The 14,949-nt window shown below is 36.7% G+C and overlaps 1 protein-coding gene and 1 long non-coding RNA gene across 2 annotated transcripts; both read right to left on the reverse strand.

Annotated features, from left to right (window-relative positions):
- Positions 1–2,183: 2,183 nt before the first annotated feature.
- LOC147502714 (uncharacterized) lies at positions 2,184–3,304 on the reverse strand. The gene is made up of 2 exons (XR_015221781.1): positions 3,163–3,304; positions 2,184–2,959 (listed from the first exon to the last, which is right to left on the reverse strand). It is a non-coding gene; the product is annotated as an uncharacterized LOC147502714 (long non-coding RNA).
- Positions 3,305–4,421: 1,117 nt separating this feature from the next.
- LOC147502715 (LEAF RUST 10 DISEASE-RESISTANCE LOCUS RECEPTOR-LIKE PROTEIN KINASE-like 2.4) lies at positions 4,422–7,337 on the reverse strand. The gene is made up of 3 exons (XM_086607557.1): positions 6,459–7,337; positions 5,724–5,801; positions 4,422–5,625 (listed from the first exon to the last, which is right to left on the reverse strand). The coding sequence occupies exons 1-3, from the start codon at positions 7,315–7,317 to the stop codon at positions 4,505–4,507; spliced, it is 2,058 nt and encodes a 685-aa protein (XP_086463683.1). The 5' UTR covers positions 7,318–7,337; the 3' UTR covers positions 4,422–4,504.
- Between the last annotated feature and the right edge of the window lie 7,612 nt (positions 7,338–14,949).

The raw sequence follows: 14,949 nt of genomic DNA on the forward strand, positions 1-14,949 counted from the left end.
AGGCGGAATGTAACATCCGTCTGCGGTTTTAAGCCCTCCTTCACGCACATTTTACTATTCCAAACAATGCAATTATGGATGGTGGCCCATTTGGAATTATTGAGGGTACATGGATAGACATTTGGATACAATGTGTTGTCACTTGGAGAGTGAACAAAAATCTAATAAAATGTGTTGTCAATTGGTAAGTGGACCAAAATCAAAGTATCACATGTGACCTTATCATATGTGACCTTACCTTTCATATTTCGTTTTACTCTTCTATCTTTTATATCAAACAAACAACATAGCCATCTTCTTCCCCACAACCAAGCTAAAAATAGGAAAAATGTCTAGAGAAGAAAGAATTACATATAACCAAAGGTTATGGGGAGGATCTAGTAGTAATAGTTCGCCTTACGGTTTCACCGGTAGTTTTCTTACGGTACTTTGGCTGAAGATGACTACATGGAAAGAGTAAAGAGATGAGCATAATGATATGATGAGGGAGGAGGAGGAGGAGGAGGTTGCGGTTATTATCCATCTTCTTTGGGGCATTAATGACTCAAGCGACCATTGAAATTGAAGATGTGGATCGCACAAACGCGGTGGATCGTGCGAGGCAGGAGAGTACACGCGTTTAGAGATGGTGGTGATTTCGAAGAAACAAAAGATAATGAGGGATTACTTCACAACACCTTGTAGGTGGCCTCCTCATAAGTTTAGGCGAAGGTGCAGGGATGACAAGAGAGCTTTTTATGTATATGTTGCATCTTGTTGCATCATTCGACGATTACTTTAAAGACAAGGTGGATGGATTAGATTGGCAAGCAATTTCGGGTTACAAAAAAAGGGACTAGCTGCGGTTGCACAATTAGCAACCGGTTGTTCTTCCGATTCAACGGATGAGTATTTACAAATTGGAGATTCCACAAGCAAATGTATCTATGAAGCGTTGGTGCAAGGCAATTATCACGGCGTTTGAGGAAGAGTACTTGAGGCGACCAAGTGAAGGCATTAATCGCTAGGATATTAGCTGAAAATGCGCAAGGGGTTTTCGGGAATGCTTGGATCAATCGACCGTATGCATTGGGTGTGGAAGAATTGCCCAAGTGGATGGGCGGAACACATGTAGGGTACAAGAAGGAACCAACTTTGATACTTGGAAGCCGTTCGCATAAACATTGTTGGATCCGGCATTGCTTCTTCGCCTACCGGGGTTCGTGATAATGACATTAACGTGCTTCATCGTTCTCATGTTTTTGAATCATTAGAGCAAAGGTGAGGCTCCCTGGCATTTGCATTTAATGTGAATGGTAATGACTATGATATGGGATATTATCTTGCTGATGGTATTTACCCAAAATGGGGCACATTTGTTCAAGCCATTCGTTATCAAGAAATAAGCATGAAAAGATCTTTACTCAACGTCAAGAAGCCGCAAGAAAGGATGTTGAAAGGGCGTTTGGAGTTTTGCGAGCACGATGGCATATTGTTAAGGCTTCGCGTTGTCATAGTGTTGTTGTTCTTGGAGATATAATGAAGGCATGCATTATAATGCATAATATGATTGTTGAGAATGAGCGTGAAAGTGGAGTTTGGAATTGGAAAGGTCGAGGAAAGAAACAATACCGCTCTTTTCGGGAAGATGATGGTTTTCATTTTGTCTATGTCGGATGATTGAAGCAAGAAATGAAAGATCGAAATGAAGTTACACATACTAATCTTCAAAAGGACTTAGTTGAACATGTTTTTAATTGGTGGCATTGAAGAAACAGCCAGATCCGGTACCAATTTATGATCCAAATTGGTCGGATCGGATGAGGGAGAAGGAGGCTTAAAATTAAAATGGAAATGAAAATGTATTTCCTATGTATTTCCTACGCGTGAACTATTAAGTTCCAACGTATTTCCTATGTATTTCCTATGTATTTCCTAACGTGAACTATTAAGTTCCAACGTATTTCCTATGTATTTCCTATGTATTTCCTAACGTGAACTATTAAGTTCCAACGTATTTCCTAATGTATTTCCTAATGTATTTCCTAATGTATTTCCTATGTAGTTCCAACGTATTTAATGGGTTGTATTTTAATGAACTATATTACAATGTATTTTAATTTGATTGGTAATTGTATTTCTATGAAAATAATTATATTGGACAGAACATACATAGTGCATTAATTAAAAAAAAAACAGTTAGATAAAAATACATAGTTCATTAATTAAAAATACAATGAAATTAAAATACATAGTGCATTAATTAAAAAGACAGTGAAATTAAAATACATAGTGCATTAATTAAAATACATAGTGCTTTAATTAAAATAAAATACTAGATAATTAAAATACATAAGCTTAGTTAGAGCTAGAACCACCTCTAGCCCTTCCCCATTCAGCACGTATTTCAGCTTGTTGTTGCTCGATTATAAAAGCGGTATCGGGATGGAGGACACTTGTATCGGTCGCTAAAATCTTAGCTTCATATTGCATCTTTTGAAGCCGATTTTTTTCCAATTGAACCTGATTTTTTTCTGCTTGAATCCGATTTTTTTTCTTCTCTTGCCATCACAGTTCTTTGACCATATGCAAGTTCCCTTTCCCTAAGTTCTAAGCATTTTTGTGTTTCATTTGCATCCTGTGCAAATGTATCCTCTAAACGTGTAAAGTAACCCTCCAACATACCAAATGATTTTTCTTGGTTCCTTTTGGACTTGGCTTTCTTCGATCCAAGAGGACGCTCCATTTCTTTTGGGGCCTCTATTTCTTGAGAACCCTCCAATTCAACTCCACCAACACTTGGTGAATTAGAAGTTGAATCTTCACCATCATTTTTGCGACCTTTTTCCTTTGTGGGGCGGCTTGACCTTGCCTCAAAAACGTTACTCCACTTTGGATTATCCTTGAGTATAACGTAACAATGATCAAGTGAAAAAGCCGATTTTTCTTGTAGTTGGTACGTCATCCTTGCCTCGGACAACTAAAAAAAAATGGTGGTAATTAGACTAAAATAATCACTAGGACTAAGATAATTAAACTGCAATAATAATTAGACTAAGATAATAATTAGACTAAGACTAAAATGGAAATAATAAATACACTAAGATAATTAGACGAAGACGGAAATAATTAGACTAAGACTAAGATAATCAATAAATTCCAAATTGACAACGTTGTAATTACCCGGCTTTGTATTGTTGTACCACTTGCATGTCGAGCCTCCACCGCATTCACAATTGCAACAAATTTGTTCATCATTTTTGAAATATATTTCCACCTTCCGCTAATTGAATCGGGAGACCTATCCGACCCACGTGCTTGATTGAACTCGTTTGTTACACGATTCCAAAATCCTTTTGCATTTTGGAAAGCACCAACAATAGAGTCTTCACTAATTTTTATCCAAGCAAGACATAGAGCTTGATCATCGGACATGCTAAAGTGAGCTCTCGCTTTTGCTTGAGTGCTACCACTTGCTTGAGATGCTTGAGTTGATGCCATTTGATATTTGGTTTTTTTAAGAACTGATTTTAAAGAAGAAGAAATATGATATATGATTGTTGGAAGTGTGAGTTGAAATGAAACAAATGTTGTATATATACCAAAGTTTTTTATTTTGACCGTTTTTTGACCGTTCTGACTTTTTGACCGTTGGTAGCCGTTAGGACTCCGGACGGGATGTTGGATTCCGTCCCGGTGAGTTTTGTAATCCAGGCATCGAATCCAACATCCCGTCCGAGGTTAACAAGTCAGTGATAAACTCGGTGGTTGGTTTCACCTCGTTTTGAACTGGGGATAATTATCACCTTCATTATCACCCTGCATTGCACAGCAGTTTTGGACCCAAGTAGGTGATAATTATCACTACCCCCTCTCTATCACCTGCATTGCAAATGCTCTAACTGGCCACCAGCTTCCCCATATAATAGCAGAGCCAGATTCCACAAATCAGAAGTAGTGAACAAACAAACACGTTGTCGTAACGAATAAGCATATATATATATGGTAAATGCTGAAAATTTACGAAGAAAAAGTAACTCAAATTCTAAGAACTAGATATCTTCAAGGAAACAGAACAACTATAAAATGTTGAGGACTCACTTCCTCCTACTTGTACTTCGAATTGGCGATCATAAACACCATGTCAGCAGCAACTTGAGATGACGAAAAACAAAACCGACCAAATTTTCTTGTAGTAAATGAAAATATCATGGGATTTGTAGTTGAATATTTCATACAAAAAGAAAAAGGACAAGAAAGCAACAGATAATCTTCTCTTCTATTCCTCTTCTTCCTTCTTTGATCTCCTTCCTGTAACAGTTTGGAGTGAGCAATCAAAAGGTTGGTCATTACCTCATGTCATCTCCAAACACGGAAGCTCCTCAACTTCCCTCAACATATAAACACCACCAAAAATGTTCAATAGACAGGCATCATAGTCGGGTTCTCATAAACATCACACGTATATTAAGAAGAAACACACATATATGACTGTTAACATACGGATTTACATATATAAACGGACCTAAACAAGAGCATCTGAAAATATGCTTTCATGACTTTGAGTTGTCTTTTGTCGAAGTGGATGGGGAGGTATTCCAATTTCAACATTTCCTTCCAACATTAGTACTATCTTGTCCATGGACGGCCTATTTGAAGGGATATGTTGAATGCACCAGAGACCCACTAAACACATCCTCTTCACAATATTTTCATCAAAAGAAGCATCGTTGTCCCCTCTTCTCGTTACAAAAGGAAATTCGTCCTTCTCGACTTTGTCATACAACCATTCAGGGAAATACACTTGACTAGATTCAGACATTTCAGATTCGTAGTTTTTCCTTCTGCCAACCATCTCTAGAAGAAGCATCCCATAGCTATAAACATCAGATTTCTCTGTCACTGGACCAAAAGTCTTCAACCACATCTCTGGCGCTGCATACCCTGGAGTTCCTTGAGCTGCGGTTAGAGACACATGACTACGATCCTTATCAATCATCTTTGCTAGCCCGAAATCAGTAACTTTTGCTGAAAAATTAGAGTCAAGCACGACATTTGATGGTTTAATGTCAAGGTGCAAGATCCTATCCCTGCAACCTTGGTGCAGGTAGAGTATTCCCTTGGCTGTGTCTAAGGCAATGCTACATAGTTGTTTAGGACTTAGCCACTTATCTTCAGTTTTGCTGTCAACTTTGAGTTCAACTTTTTCTTTCTTGATATTGTAGATATACTTATCTAAAGATCCATTTTCCATGAACTCATAAACAATAGCATGAGTGTCCCCATCAACACAATATCCAAACATACCCACCAAGTTATGATGGTGTACACTCCCTATAGTCGCCACTTCATTCATAAATTGTTTCTGAGTTTGGTTAGATCTCTTCAAGATCTTGACAGCTACTGGTACCTCAACCTGGTTTCTCTGAATGGTCCCTTTGTACAAAATCCCAAACCCCCCTTCACCGATTTTTGATGAGAAGTTGTTAGTTATCTTCTTTAGCTGAGAATACGAGTACCTTTTTGGAGATATGCTTGACACGGTCTTCTTGTCAAAGTGAAAGTTCAACTTCCTTCGACGAGCAAGGATCACCACTAACGCAACAAGAACTACCAGAAACAATACTGACACAGAACCAGAAATAGCTGCATTGAACCAAAAACCGTTCGTTAGACAAAAAGTTTCTCATAGTGTATATGTATGCACTATAAAATAATGCAGCTCAAAAATGTACAAAATTAACCTGCAATAACTGCTCTAGATGGTCCGGATCCCCCACCATCTGGTGAATTCACCCATGTTGAAAGATCCTCCAAAATACCTAATTAAACAGAAGAAAAAAACAGTGATAAGAATTTTAGTATGATTGTACCTAAAAAGTTAAAAAAAGTATGTATCGCAAAAGTCGTGGCACTTTGAACTATACTATTCTTGAACACCTATTATGAGGAAGACTATGAGCTCGCAATCGAATCTAGCAGTAGAAAAGAAAAGAATCCTTTAACTAATTAACTCTCTCTCTCTCTCATTAATGGAGTTCTATCCTCTCCCTCTCAAGTCTATCAAGTAATTTGTTTATACTTGTTAAAACAACACCTTTTTTTTTTCTTAACTTTTTGAGGGGTTTCCATGACTGGTAGAAGTAGATATATTTATCATTAGTGTCACCTACGATTAAAGTTATTTGTTACAATGCTGTCTCGTGTGTGAACTACATACAAAGTCATTCATAGAAACGCTTGGGCGGGTGCGTTCTCCATTTGTGGAATTGGGGATTTTTGTCGTATTTCATGTCAGAAGAACAAGTAGACTCAAGTACAATTTTTTTTCAGTCACAGACACACCTAACTAGGATGAAATTGTCTTTGCGTTATAGAATTTAATTTTTCCTATAGTGTAAGCTCATCCAGAGGATGGAAAGGACTTTATTTTGATCTACGTGAACGGAATTTATATACCCAAAGAAATAAGTACATACCATCAGAGCAATTAAAGCTATGCACACTAGTTGGACAGTAGCAAACAAACGAGCCCGTTGAAGGTTTGCTTCCACACCTACCACCAGAACTCTCACATCCACGACAATCCGAAGGCTTATCAGCTCTGACCTCAAATCCTGACCGTAGATATGCTCTCAAATCTCCTTCAATACTTACATTAAAAGAGTCACCAACTTTGTTAAATACATAGTATTGCTCACAGTTAGCATAATTAACATCAAACGATGGAGCATAATAGCAAAAGTTGGTAGTAGTGTTGCAATCAAGACAAGACGCATTTTGCAACCCTTCGATTGCACCTGAAGGAATAGGACTAGTACAATTGAGGTGGGTGCCAGCTTTATAGACCGGAGGTAGTCTAAAAATTGTAGCCTGTAATGCATAATTTGGTTTAGATACTTGCACGCCACAAGTGAAAAGAGAATTAGACGCAACAGTTAGAAAGGTGGCAGTGGGATCCGTGGTGTTAACGGAGAGAACTCTGAAGGTATCAGTGTCACTTGGACTAGTAAAGAGGAGGGTTTCATTAGAAGGACAAAAGGTTTGGACAGGTGAAACTTGGCATGGAGTTGGCAGATTAATTGGATATGGGAGTGAAAAGTTGTTGCATGTTGAAGGTGCACACAAGTTGTAATAATATGTAGGATCTGTGCTCGTTGGTATAAGTGGTGGGGGTGCTTGTTGAGAGTTTATTGAGGAGATTAATAGAGTGAATGAGAGAAACAAGAGAAGAGTGAGTAATGGTTTCGTAAAACATTGAAGGCGAGCCATGGAGAAAAATTTGTGGTGATGGTTTTGATTGGATTGTTTGTAGGACAGAACATTTACTATGAACATTTACTATGTTATGTTTTTAAATCGGTGGATCTTCTACGTCAGTCTTCAGGGCATCTTATTAGTGAAAGACTTTGACTTATCTGTCGGTCTTCTACGTCAGTCTTCAGTGCTTCTTAGTGAAAGACTTTGACTTCATGGCCTTACATGACGTTTGCAAGAAGTGTTCAGACGCAATTAGCACGACTAGTCTTGTATGAAGTGGATTAGAATCATTAGACAAGGTGAGAGTGTGAGACGAAGATGTGATGCCACAGCCAACAAGCTAGTGAAGCTACAAAGTCATGGAGATGATAATGAGAAAAATATTTTGGAGCTATGATTTCATATATTATGTCGTTCGATGCTTCACCCTTAGCTGGGAAAGGACTTTCATTAGACAGGAGAACTCGTTTCTTGAATTTGCATTTCAACTTATTAACTAACCACTCCATAAAAAAGGTATGATTTAGTTTTGAAAGGATTGAAGCATTCTTTGACACCAAAGGAGTTTTAGTTGACCGTATTTTTTTTTTGTGTGGGGAGGCTCTAATTTCTCCAACTAGTTGGGAAAAATTCTAATTAGCTCATTTAGTGGGAGGATAATACTAGTTAACCCAACACCAAAACCAACATTGCCACCAGGCAATATCTTTCTACTTTTGTAGGCCCACACACAAATTCAGGCTAAGTTAAGACTAGTGATTTATTTCTCAAGTAGGAAATTGATAATAGAAGAGAACTTGTGGAGTTTGTTTGGACGAATCGTGTACATAAACTACATATCAAATCCATTTAAATGTCAAAAATAACGCTCACTATAATTGCTTTCTTAGGCTGAGTCCAATGGCTCCCTATCCCTTTAAAAAAAAAATAGTGTTAAAGTCAATAAAGTAGAGCTAAAGTCAATAAAGTAGAGCTAAAGTCAACATATTTTATATATAGAAAAAAAGAGATAGAAGAAAAATGACTTTTAAATTTGACTTTTTTTTTTACTTTATCGACTTTATTGACTTTAGCTCTACTTTATTGACTTTAACACTACTTTTAAAGGGATAGGGAGCCATTGGACTCAGCCATAAGCAAAAGCATCCTGAGTTATGGTTTCAAAGATTGTTGGTTGCCTTTTGCAGAAATGAATGTGGTGGTATGAAACTGAAAACACAAGAATTGGAAAAGAAAAAAGAGAAACTAACTTCAAAAAAATAAATCATACAAATCCACTAAACAAATTCTCTTAACAATAATTTCATCTTCTCCTGTTCTGTTTTCTTCAGCCATACAAATCTCATCACAATCATCAACAAATCTGAGTTTTAAACCAATGGAGGATTTCCATGACCATAGAACTACAAAAACTAATGCTTGATATATAAACTGGCATGAATAAATTTAGAAAAGCTCTTAGAGTGAAGGAGATCTACATGAACGGAAAAGTGAGCGCAAAAATCGTGCGGATCCTTTTCAATTAACATTTTAACATAATGTCAAATTCTTATTGGCACTATAGAATCATATGTATCAATGGAAATGATAGCACTGTATTTATTACTGATGTGTTGGTTAATTTGCAAAGTAGAAAATTATAATATACCAAATATGTAACACACATACCATTACAAAAAAAAAAAAAACAATTTCAATCTTTAAACATCAAGTTCTCTGACTTTCATCCTTTGACACACGCCGCAATCAAGTATAGAATACTACTAGCCATGCTGCTTGACCTGTGGTCGGGCTTGTTATTTTTAAACTTATTATGTCTCAGTCTGTTAATTTTTAGGCTAAAGTATTTTGGTTGATGTACTTAATGCAAAAGCGCATTTGTGCATTAAATAAGTGCGAGGCTTAAGATCTTCAAGTTGTGAGTGGACAGAAGTTCTTCCTTAGTTCTTCCTTAGCTTCTATAGCTTCCGAGAAAACTTCATGTAAAGCTGACGTGAAACTCTCCATTGCCTTCTTACTTTTTTCTTCTTCATTTCTAGATGATTCCAACTCATTCAGGAACTTGTTGAACACTTGAAGTTGCAAGTATTTCATTGTTCAAAGCTTGCACCATCTCCACTTTGACAATCTCAAGCTCAATAGTCAGTGATTCAACCATTCTTGATTTCTCCAATGCCTCTTGTTTGGCAGTTTAGGTTCTCTCCAACATACAAAGAGAAAACATGTTCACAAAGAAATAATTTTTTTTGGGACGACCTGTTTTACAGAGATTACAATCACGTACGTTCTCTCCAACATACAACGTTGGAGAGGATTGATACAAAACGGGAAGGGTTGCAATCAACGAATTGATAAACAAATTGCGATAAGAAGGGAGAAAGATTAGTCTACTTAGAAGCCGAATAATCGGCCACCGTTTTTTGAACTGTGTCTTAGGCCTAGGCAAGTCGTCTAGGCATTGCCTAGCACCTAGCCTAGCCACCGCCTAGGTCATTTTTGAGAATACTACCAAATTACTTCATATATGACAAACAATTTCAATGGAAGTATGACGTACAATGACTAAAAAACTTCTAAATTGAAGTCGAGATGGCATTTGTCCAAACTAAAAAACTTCTTTTTGAAGAGTATGGTAATAAAGTCACAACTAGGAACAAATTAACAAATATTGCGAAAAATTAACAGGGGGGGGGGGGGGGAAAGAAAGTGGAAGTACCTACGTTTTGAAGATAGTCAATCTCATGTGTCAATCGTGGTCTTTCGAAAAAGGAATAGATAAAGGGAAGTGAAGTCATCACCCCAGTTAAAAATACTCCTCATTTTTGGAATCTTTCGATCACAAATTACTTCATATATGACAAACAATTTCAATGGAAGTATGACGTACAATGACTAAAAAACTTCTAAACTGAAGTCGGGATGGCATTTGCCCAAACTAAAAAACTTCTTTTTGAAGAGTATAGTAATAAAGTCACAACTGGGAACAAATTAACAGATATTGCGAAAAATTAACGGGGGGAGTATTGCCCTATATTTTACCTACTAAAATTTGGTTGTCAGCACTTGAGAGAATATCAGAACCACCGAGAAGAAAGCTGGTGCAGAGATAAGTACTGTCAGCTTGTCAGCTGAGAGATTTTTTTTTTTTTTTTTTTTTTTTTTTTTTTTTTTTTTTTTTTGAAGTGGGGTGTTTCACAATGAGTGGGGTTTTGTAAAATGGGCGCATTTAGCACCACACCATCAGCCAAACAAAAAAAGTCAGTCCAGTACTCTTGTCTTCTAACTTCTGAGCTGCTATGCCGCTACGCTAGACATAACCCTTAATTCGAAATGCAAGCTTGTACAGTTGTACCCAGTCAGAGACTCAGAGTTCATTTTTAAACTTCTGGATATTTAATGAAGAGTTATTAAGAGGTTCAAAACTTACGAAGTGCAAGCTTGCAAGTTCCAGCCAATAAAGCGCGCAGCTTCATTTCTGATTTAAAGTACAAAATCTACAACCATGCCTTCATGTTTAGCATTTTCAGAAAGATCCCTGTTAGTACATTTCAAGTATAATTGAGAACCCAAGAACTAAAAATTACCAACTGCCAAGTACATATACAGAGAGTATATAAATAGAGCAGAACTTACGTTGCAGTTTTTTTCCTTTTGCGTTACTGAATTATGCTTTCATGTTTAGCATTTTCAGAAAGAGTGGGATCACATTCAAAGGAGGAAGGCAAAAGTTTTTCTTAATCACTTCAAATTTCTAGAACTATCCAAAGTTAGAGGACTTCTTGTAAGAAGCAACTCTTTCCTTTGTTGCATAGACATATGAGGAAGGGTTGGGTTCTTTTTTTGTTTTTTTATTTGATAATTACTAAAATAGCCCATAGCCCATGCGATAGAATTGAAATAACGGGTGTAGAATTGGAAATAACGGACGTAGTTTTATTTTATTTTTTTCTAACACATGAAAAGACAATTTTGACTTTTATTAAATTAGAGAGGACACTAAATTCAAGGTTATTTTGGTAAAAACGCAAGTAATTACTTTTAAAGTAAAGACTATTTTAAAAAAATTGCTGATGTGCCTCATTGTGAGCATCTTGGAAGAACCGATATTAATGTAGGTAGGATTAAGCCTTGGACCTACACTAATCAAAACCAACACAATCATGAACCCATCAACACTAATTCATCCAACTTTAACGTGAACAAATACCAATTCAATGACAAAACTATGAACAAAAAGTAGCAAAATCGTATATAAGTTTCTTTGAAACCCAAGCCAAAGATCTGTCTTAATAATTAGGAAATGTTTCAAAATTGAACACAAAAATAAAAGAGAGTGTTACCGAAGGTAGGGATTTTTTAAAATTGGATGTTGCTGTATTTGTATCTCTCTCTCTCTCTGTGCAATGGGGGGGGGGTGGGTTTGCTCATTTTTTGCCCCTAATTATTGTTAAAAAAAAAAAAAAACTTATGTGTCATTATATTTTCAAGAAAAGAGTCTAGATGATCAATTTCGTGGAAAAACAACTCTAGAGGACACTGTTTTTTTAGTAACTCACAAGGTCAAATTCCAGCATTAAGTAACCCACGAACCCACAATTTCAATTTTAGTGACCCTCAAGAACAAGATAAATTAGATTTGAGTGGATATGGTTAAAGCCTATGATAAAGTTGAGTGGTTTTTTCTTGATGACATCTTTGAGAACTTAGGCTTCAGTAAGAGGTGGAGAGAATTGATCTTTCAATACCTCTCTAGTGTTACTTTCCAAGTTCTCTTGAATGGATATCCTATAGCAAAGTTCACTCCTGAGAGGGGGCTCAGGCAATGAGATCCCCTCTCTCTTTATTTGTTCATTTTGGTTACTGAGGTGCGACACTATCTAGAATGATTGCTAAGGCAGAGAATGCTAGTGAGGTATATGACATTAATATTAGAAGGGGCTCTCTCTCTATCACACATCTTTTATATGCTGATGACCTCATCCTCTTTACCAAAGCAAACATGGAGAATAGTGTACACATGATTGAAAGCTATCCTGAATGATTACTGTGAGGCCTCTTGTAAAAAGATCAATTTTGATAAATCCACTATCTTTTTTAGCAGGAATGTTAAGTTTAGGAATAAGCTTAAACATAAAAAAATTTGGGGTATGAAGCTGTTTGAACTTAAGGATAAATACCTGGGGTTCCAATTATGCTTTATTTCTAAAAAGAAAACAGAAGATTTTGGTGTATGTACCACTATATGTGTACCCCTACATATGACCATCATTAGCCAATAGCACTGCCTACTAGTGTGTCGATTTATTAAGGTGCCACATATGTTGCCCACTAAAATGGTATACCAAGTTATATATAGACATTTTAAAATATGTCAAAAGATGGTTTCCATATAAAGCATTTGGAAAGATCTAACTTTATCTAAGGAGGGAAATATCCAACCAATTAAGGAAATGATCTTTCTTAAGCAGAAAGAAAACTTATTAGCTTATTTCTCATCTATAAATACCCCGTTTCATTACAACAAAGAACTACGTTCATTAGAGAGACTTGATTTTGAAGAACAATTTGGATACATAGGTGTTAGGGATCTACCCCAACCAACACGACAAATTTAGAATCTAAAAAACTCAGAAGAAAGAAACAAAGAAGAAGAACACACAGATATACGTGGTTAGGTAATTGTCTTAATTCACAAGCGCACCACAATTCACTATTATCAAGAAGTAGTTACAAACACTAATATATCTCTCTCAATCAATCTCACACAAAGCACTCACAAAATAGCTCACCTAATTTGTAATCTATGCTATCAAGTTTCTCTCTAATGTGTGTTCTTAAAACTCTAAGGATGGGGTTCTATTTATAGACTCCCATCAAATACAAGTCCTAAAGCAAAAGGAAAACTAAAACTGATTGAGATAAAGATCATGTATAGTAGTTGGTTATGATAACCAACTCCACTTATAGAGTCCTAGTACATAACCAACTCCATGAACTAATGATTATCAAAATCAAAACTGATTTGGATAAGGCTTCATGTGCTGGTAGTTGCAATCAGATTCTAATAGCATAACAATCTCCCACTTGGAGATTGATAAACAAAGTAACTGTACTCCTTGTATAACTGGTGCGTCATGGTGCATTTCAACAACAATCTTCAAGCTAGAGGACCAACCGAAGCTGAACAGAGCTTCAATTTCTCAATAGTCACTGGCTTAGTGATCATATCAGTTGGGTTCTGACTTCCTTGAATCTTCTCAAGTACTAGTACTTCATCTTCCAGAAACGACCTGATGAAATGGTAGTGTATATCAATATGCTTAGTCCTCGAATGGAATGCTGAATTATTCGTTAGATGTATTGCACTTTGATTGTCACAATGCAACACATTTTCTTCTTATATCAGACCTAACTCTTCCAGCAAGCCTTGGAGCCATATCATCTCTTTGCTAGCCTTAGTGACTGCAACATACTCTGCTTCAGTAGTAGACAAAGCAACTATCTTATGTAATTGTGAAACCCAACTTACAACTATTGCACCCATAGTAAACACATAACCAGTGGTGCTCCTCCTGCAATCAATATCTCATGCAAAGTTTGCATCAACATAACCTTGCAGTCTTATATCACCTCTGTGATAACACAAATAGACATTAGTAGTGCCTTTCAAGTAGCGTAGTATCCACTTAACTGCCTCCCAGTGTTGCTTTCCAGGATCACTAAGAAATTTGCTAACAACTTCCACTGCTTGAGCAATGTTTGGTCTCGTGCAAACCATTGCATACATTAGACTTCCAATGGCTGAGGCATATGGTACCTTAGCCATGAAATCTATGTCTTTCTGGGTCTTGGGAGATTGTTCCTTAGATAACCGAAAGTGATTATCCAAGGGTGTGCTAACAGGTTTAACATCACTCATGTTGAACTTTTGAATGACACGTTCAACATAATCAACCTGAGACAATGTCAAAGTTCCTTTCTCCTTATCTCTACTGATTCTCATATCAAGAATTTGCTTAGTTGCACCCAGATCCTTCATAGCATATTCACTTGCCAATTGTTTCTTTAGATTTTTAATCTCATTCATATCTGACCTAGCTATCAACATATCATCAACATATAGTAACAAAATAAGATAACTAGAATCAGACCTCTTGTAGTAACAACAATGATCAGCATTGCACTTGAAGAAACCGTTCTTTTGTATGAAACCATCAAACTTCTTGTACCACTGTCCTGGTGCTTGTTTCAAACCGTATAAGCTCTTTTTCAGCTTACACACCATTTCCTCCTTACCATTCATGATGAAATCCTCCGGTTGGTGCATACAAATTTCTTCATCTAGGTCACCACGAAGAAATGCGGTCTTAACATCTAACTACTCTAGATGTAAACCTTCAGCTGCCGCAATACCCAGAGTCATTCTGATAGTAGTAAGCTTCACCATTGGAGAAAATACATCAGTGTAATCAATACCATGTTTCTGCTGAAAACCTTTGACTACCAATCTGGCCTTGTACCTTTTAGAGCCATCATGCTCCTCCTTTACTCGGTATATCTATTTGTTATGCAAGACCTTCTTCCCAATGGGTAATTTAGACAACTCCTATGTCTCATTTGTGATGATGGAGTCCATCTCATCTTTCATAGCAAGCTCCCACTTGCTCTCATCCTCTATTTTCATTGCTTCATCATAGCACTGGGGTTCAC

This window comes from Coptis chinensis, chromosome 4 (assembly GCF_015680905.1).
Source record: "Coptis chinensis isolate HL-2020 chromosome 4, ASM1568090v1, whole genome shotgun sequence".
Taxonomy (NCBI): Eukaryota; Viridiplantae; Streptophyta; class Magnoliopsida; order Ranunculales; family Ranunculaceae; genus Coptis; species Coptis chinensis.

Excerpts from the sequence above, each read along its gene's own strand:
- LOC147502715 (XM_086607557.1), bottom strand. The coding sequence starts at position 7,317 with ATGTTCATAGTAAATGTTCTGTCCTACAAACAATCCAATCAAAACCAT. Across the intron at positions 5,802-6,458 it reads TAGCTTTAATTGCTCTGATG|GTATTTTGGAGGATCTTTCA; the intron begins GTATGTACTTAT and ends CTGTTTAATTAG. Across the intron at positions 5,626-5,723 it reads ATCTAGAGCAGTTATTGCAG|CTATTTCTGGTTCTGTGTCA; the intron begins GTTAATTTTGTA and ends GGTTCAATGCAG.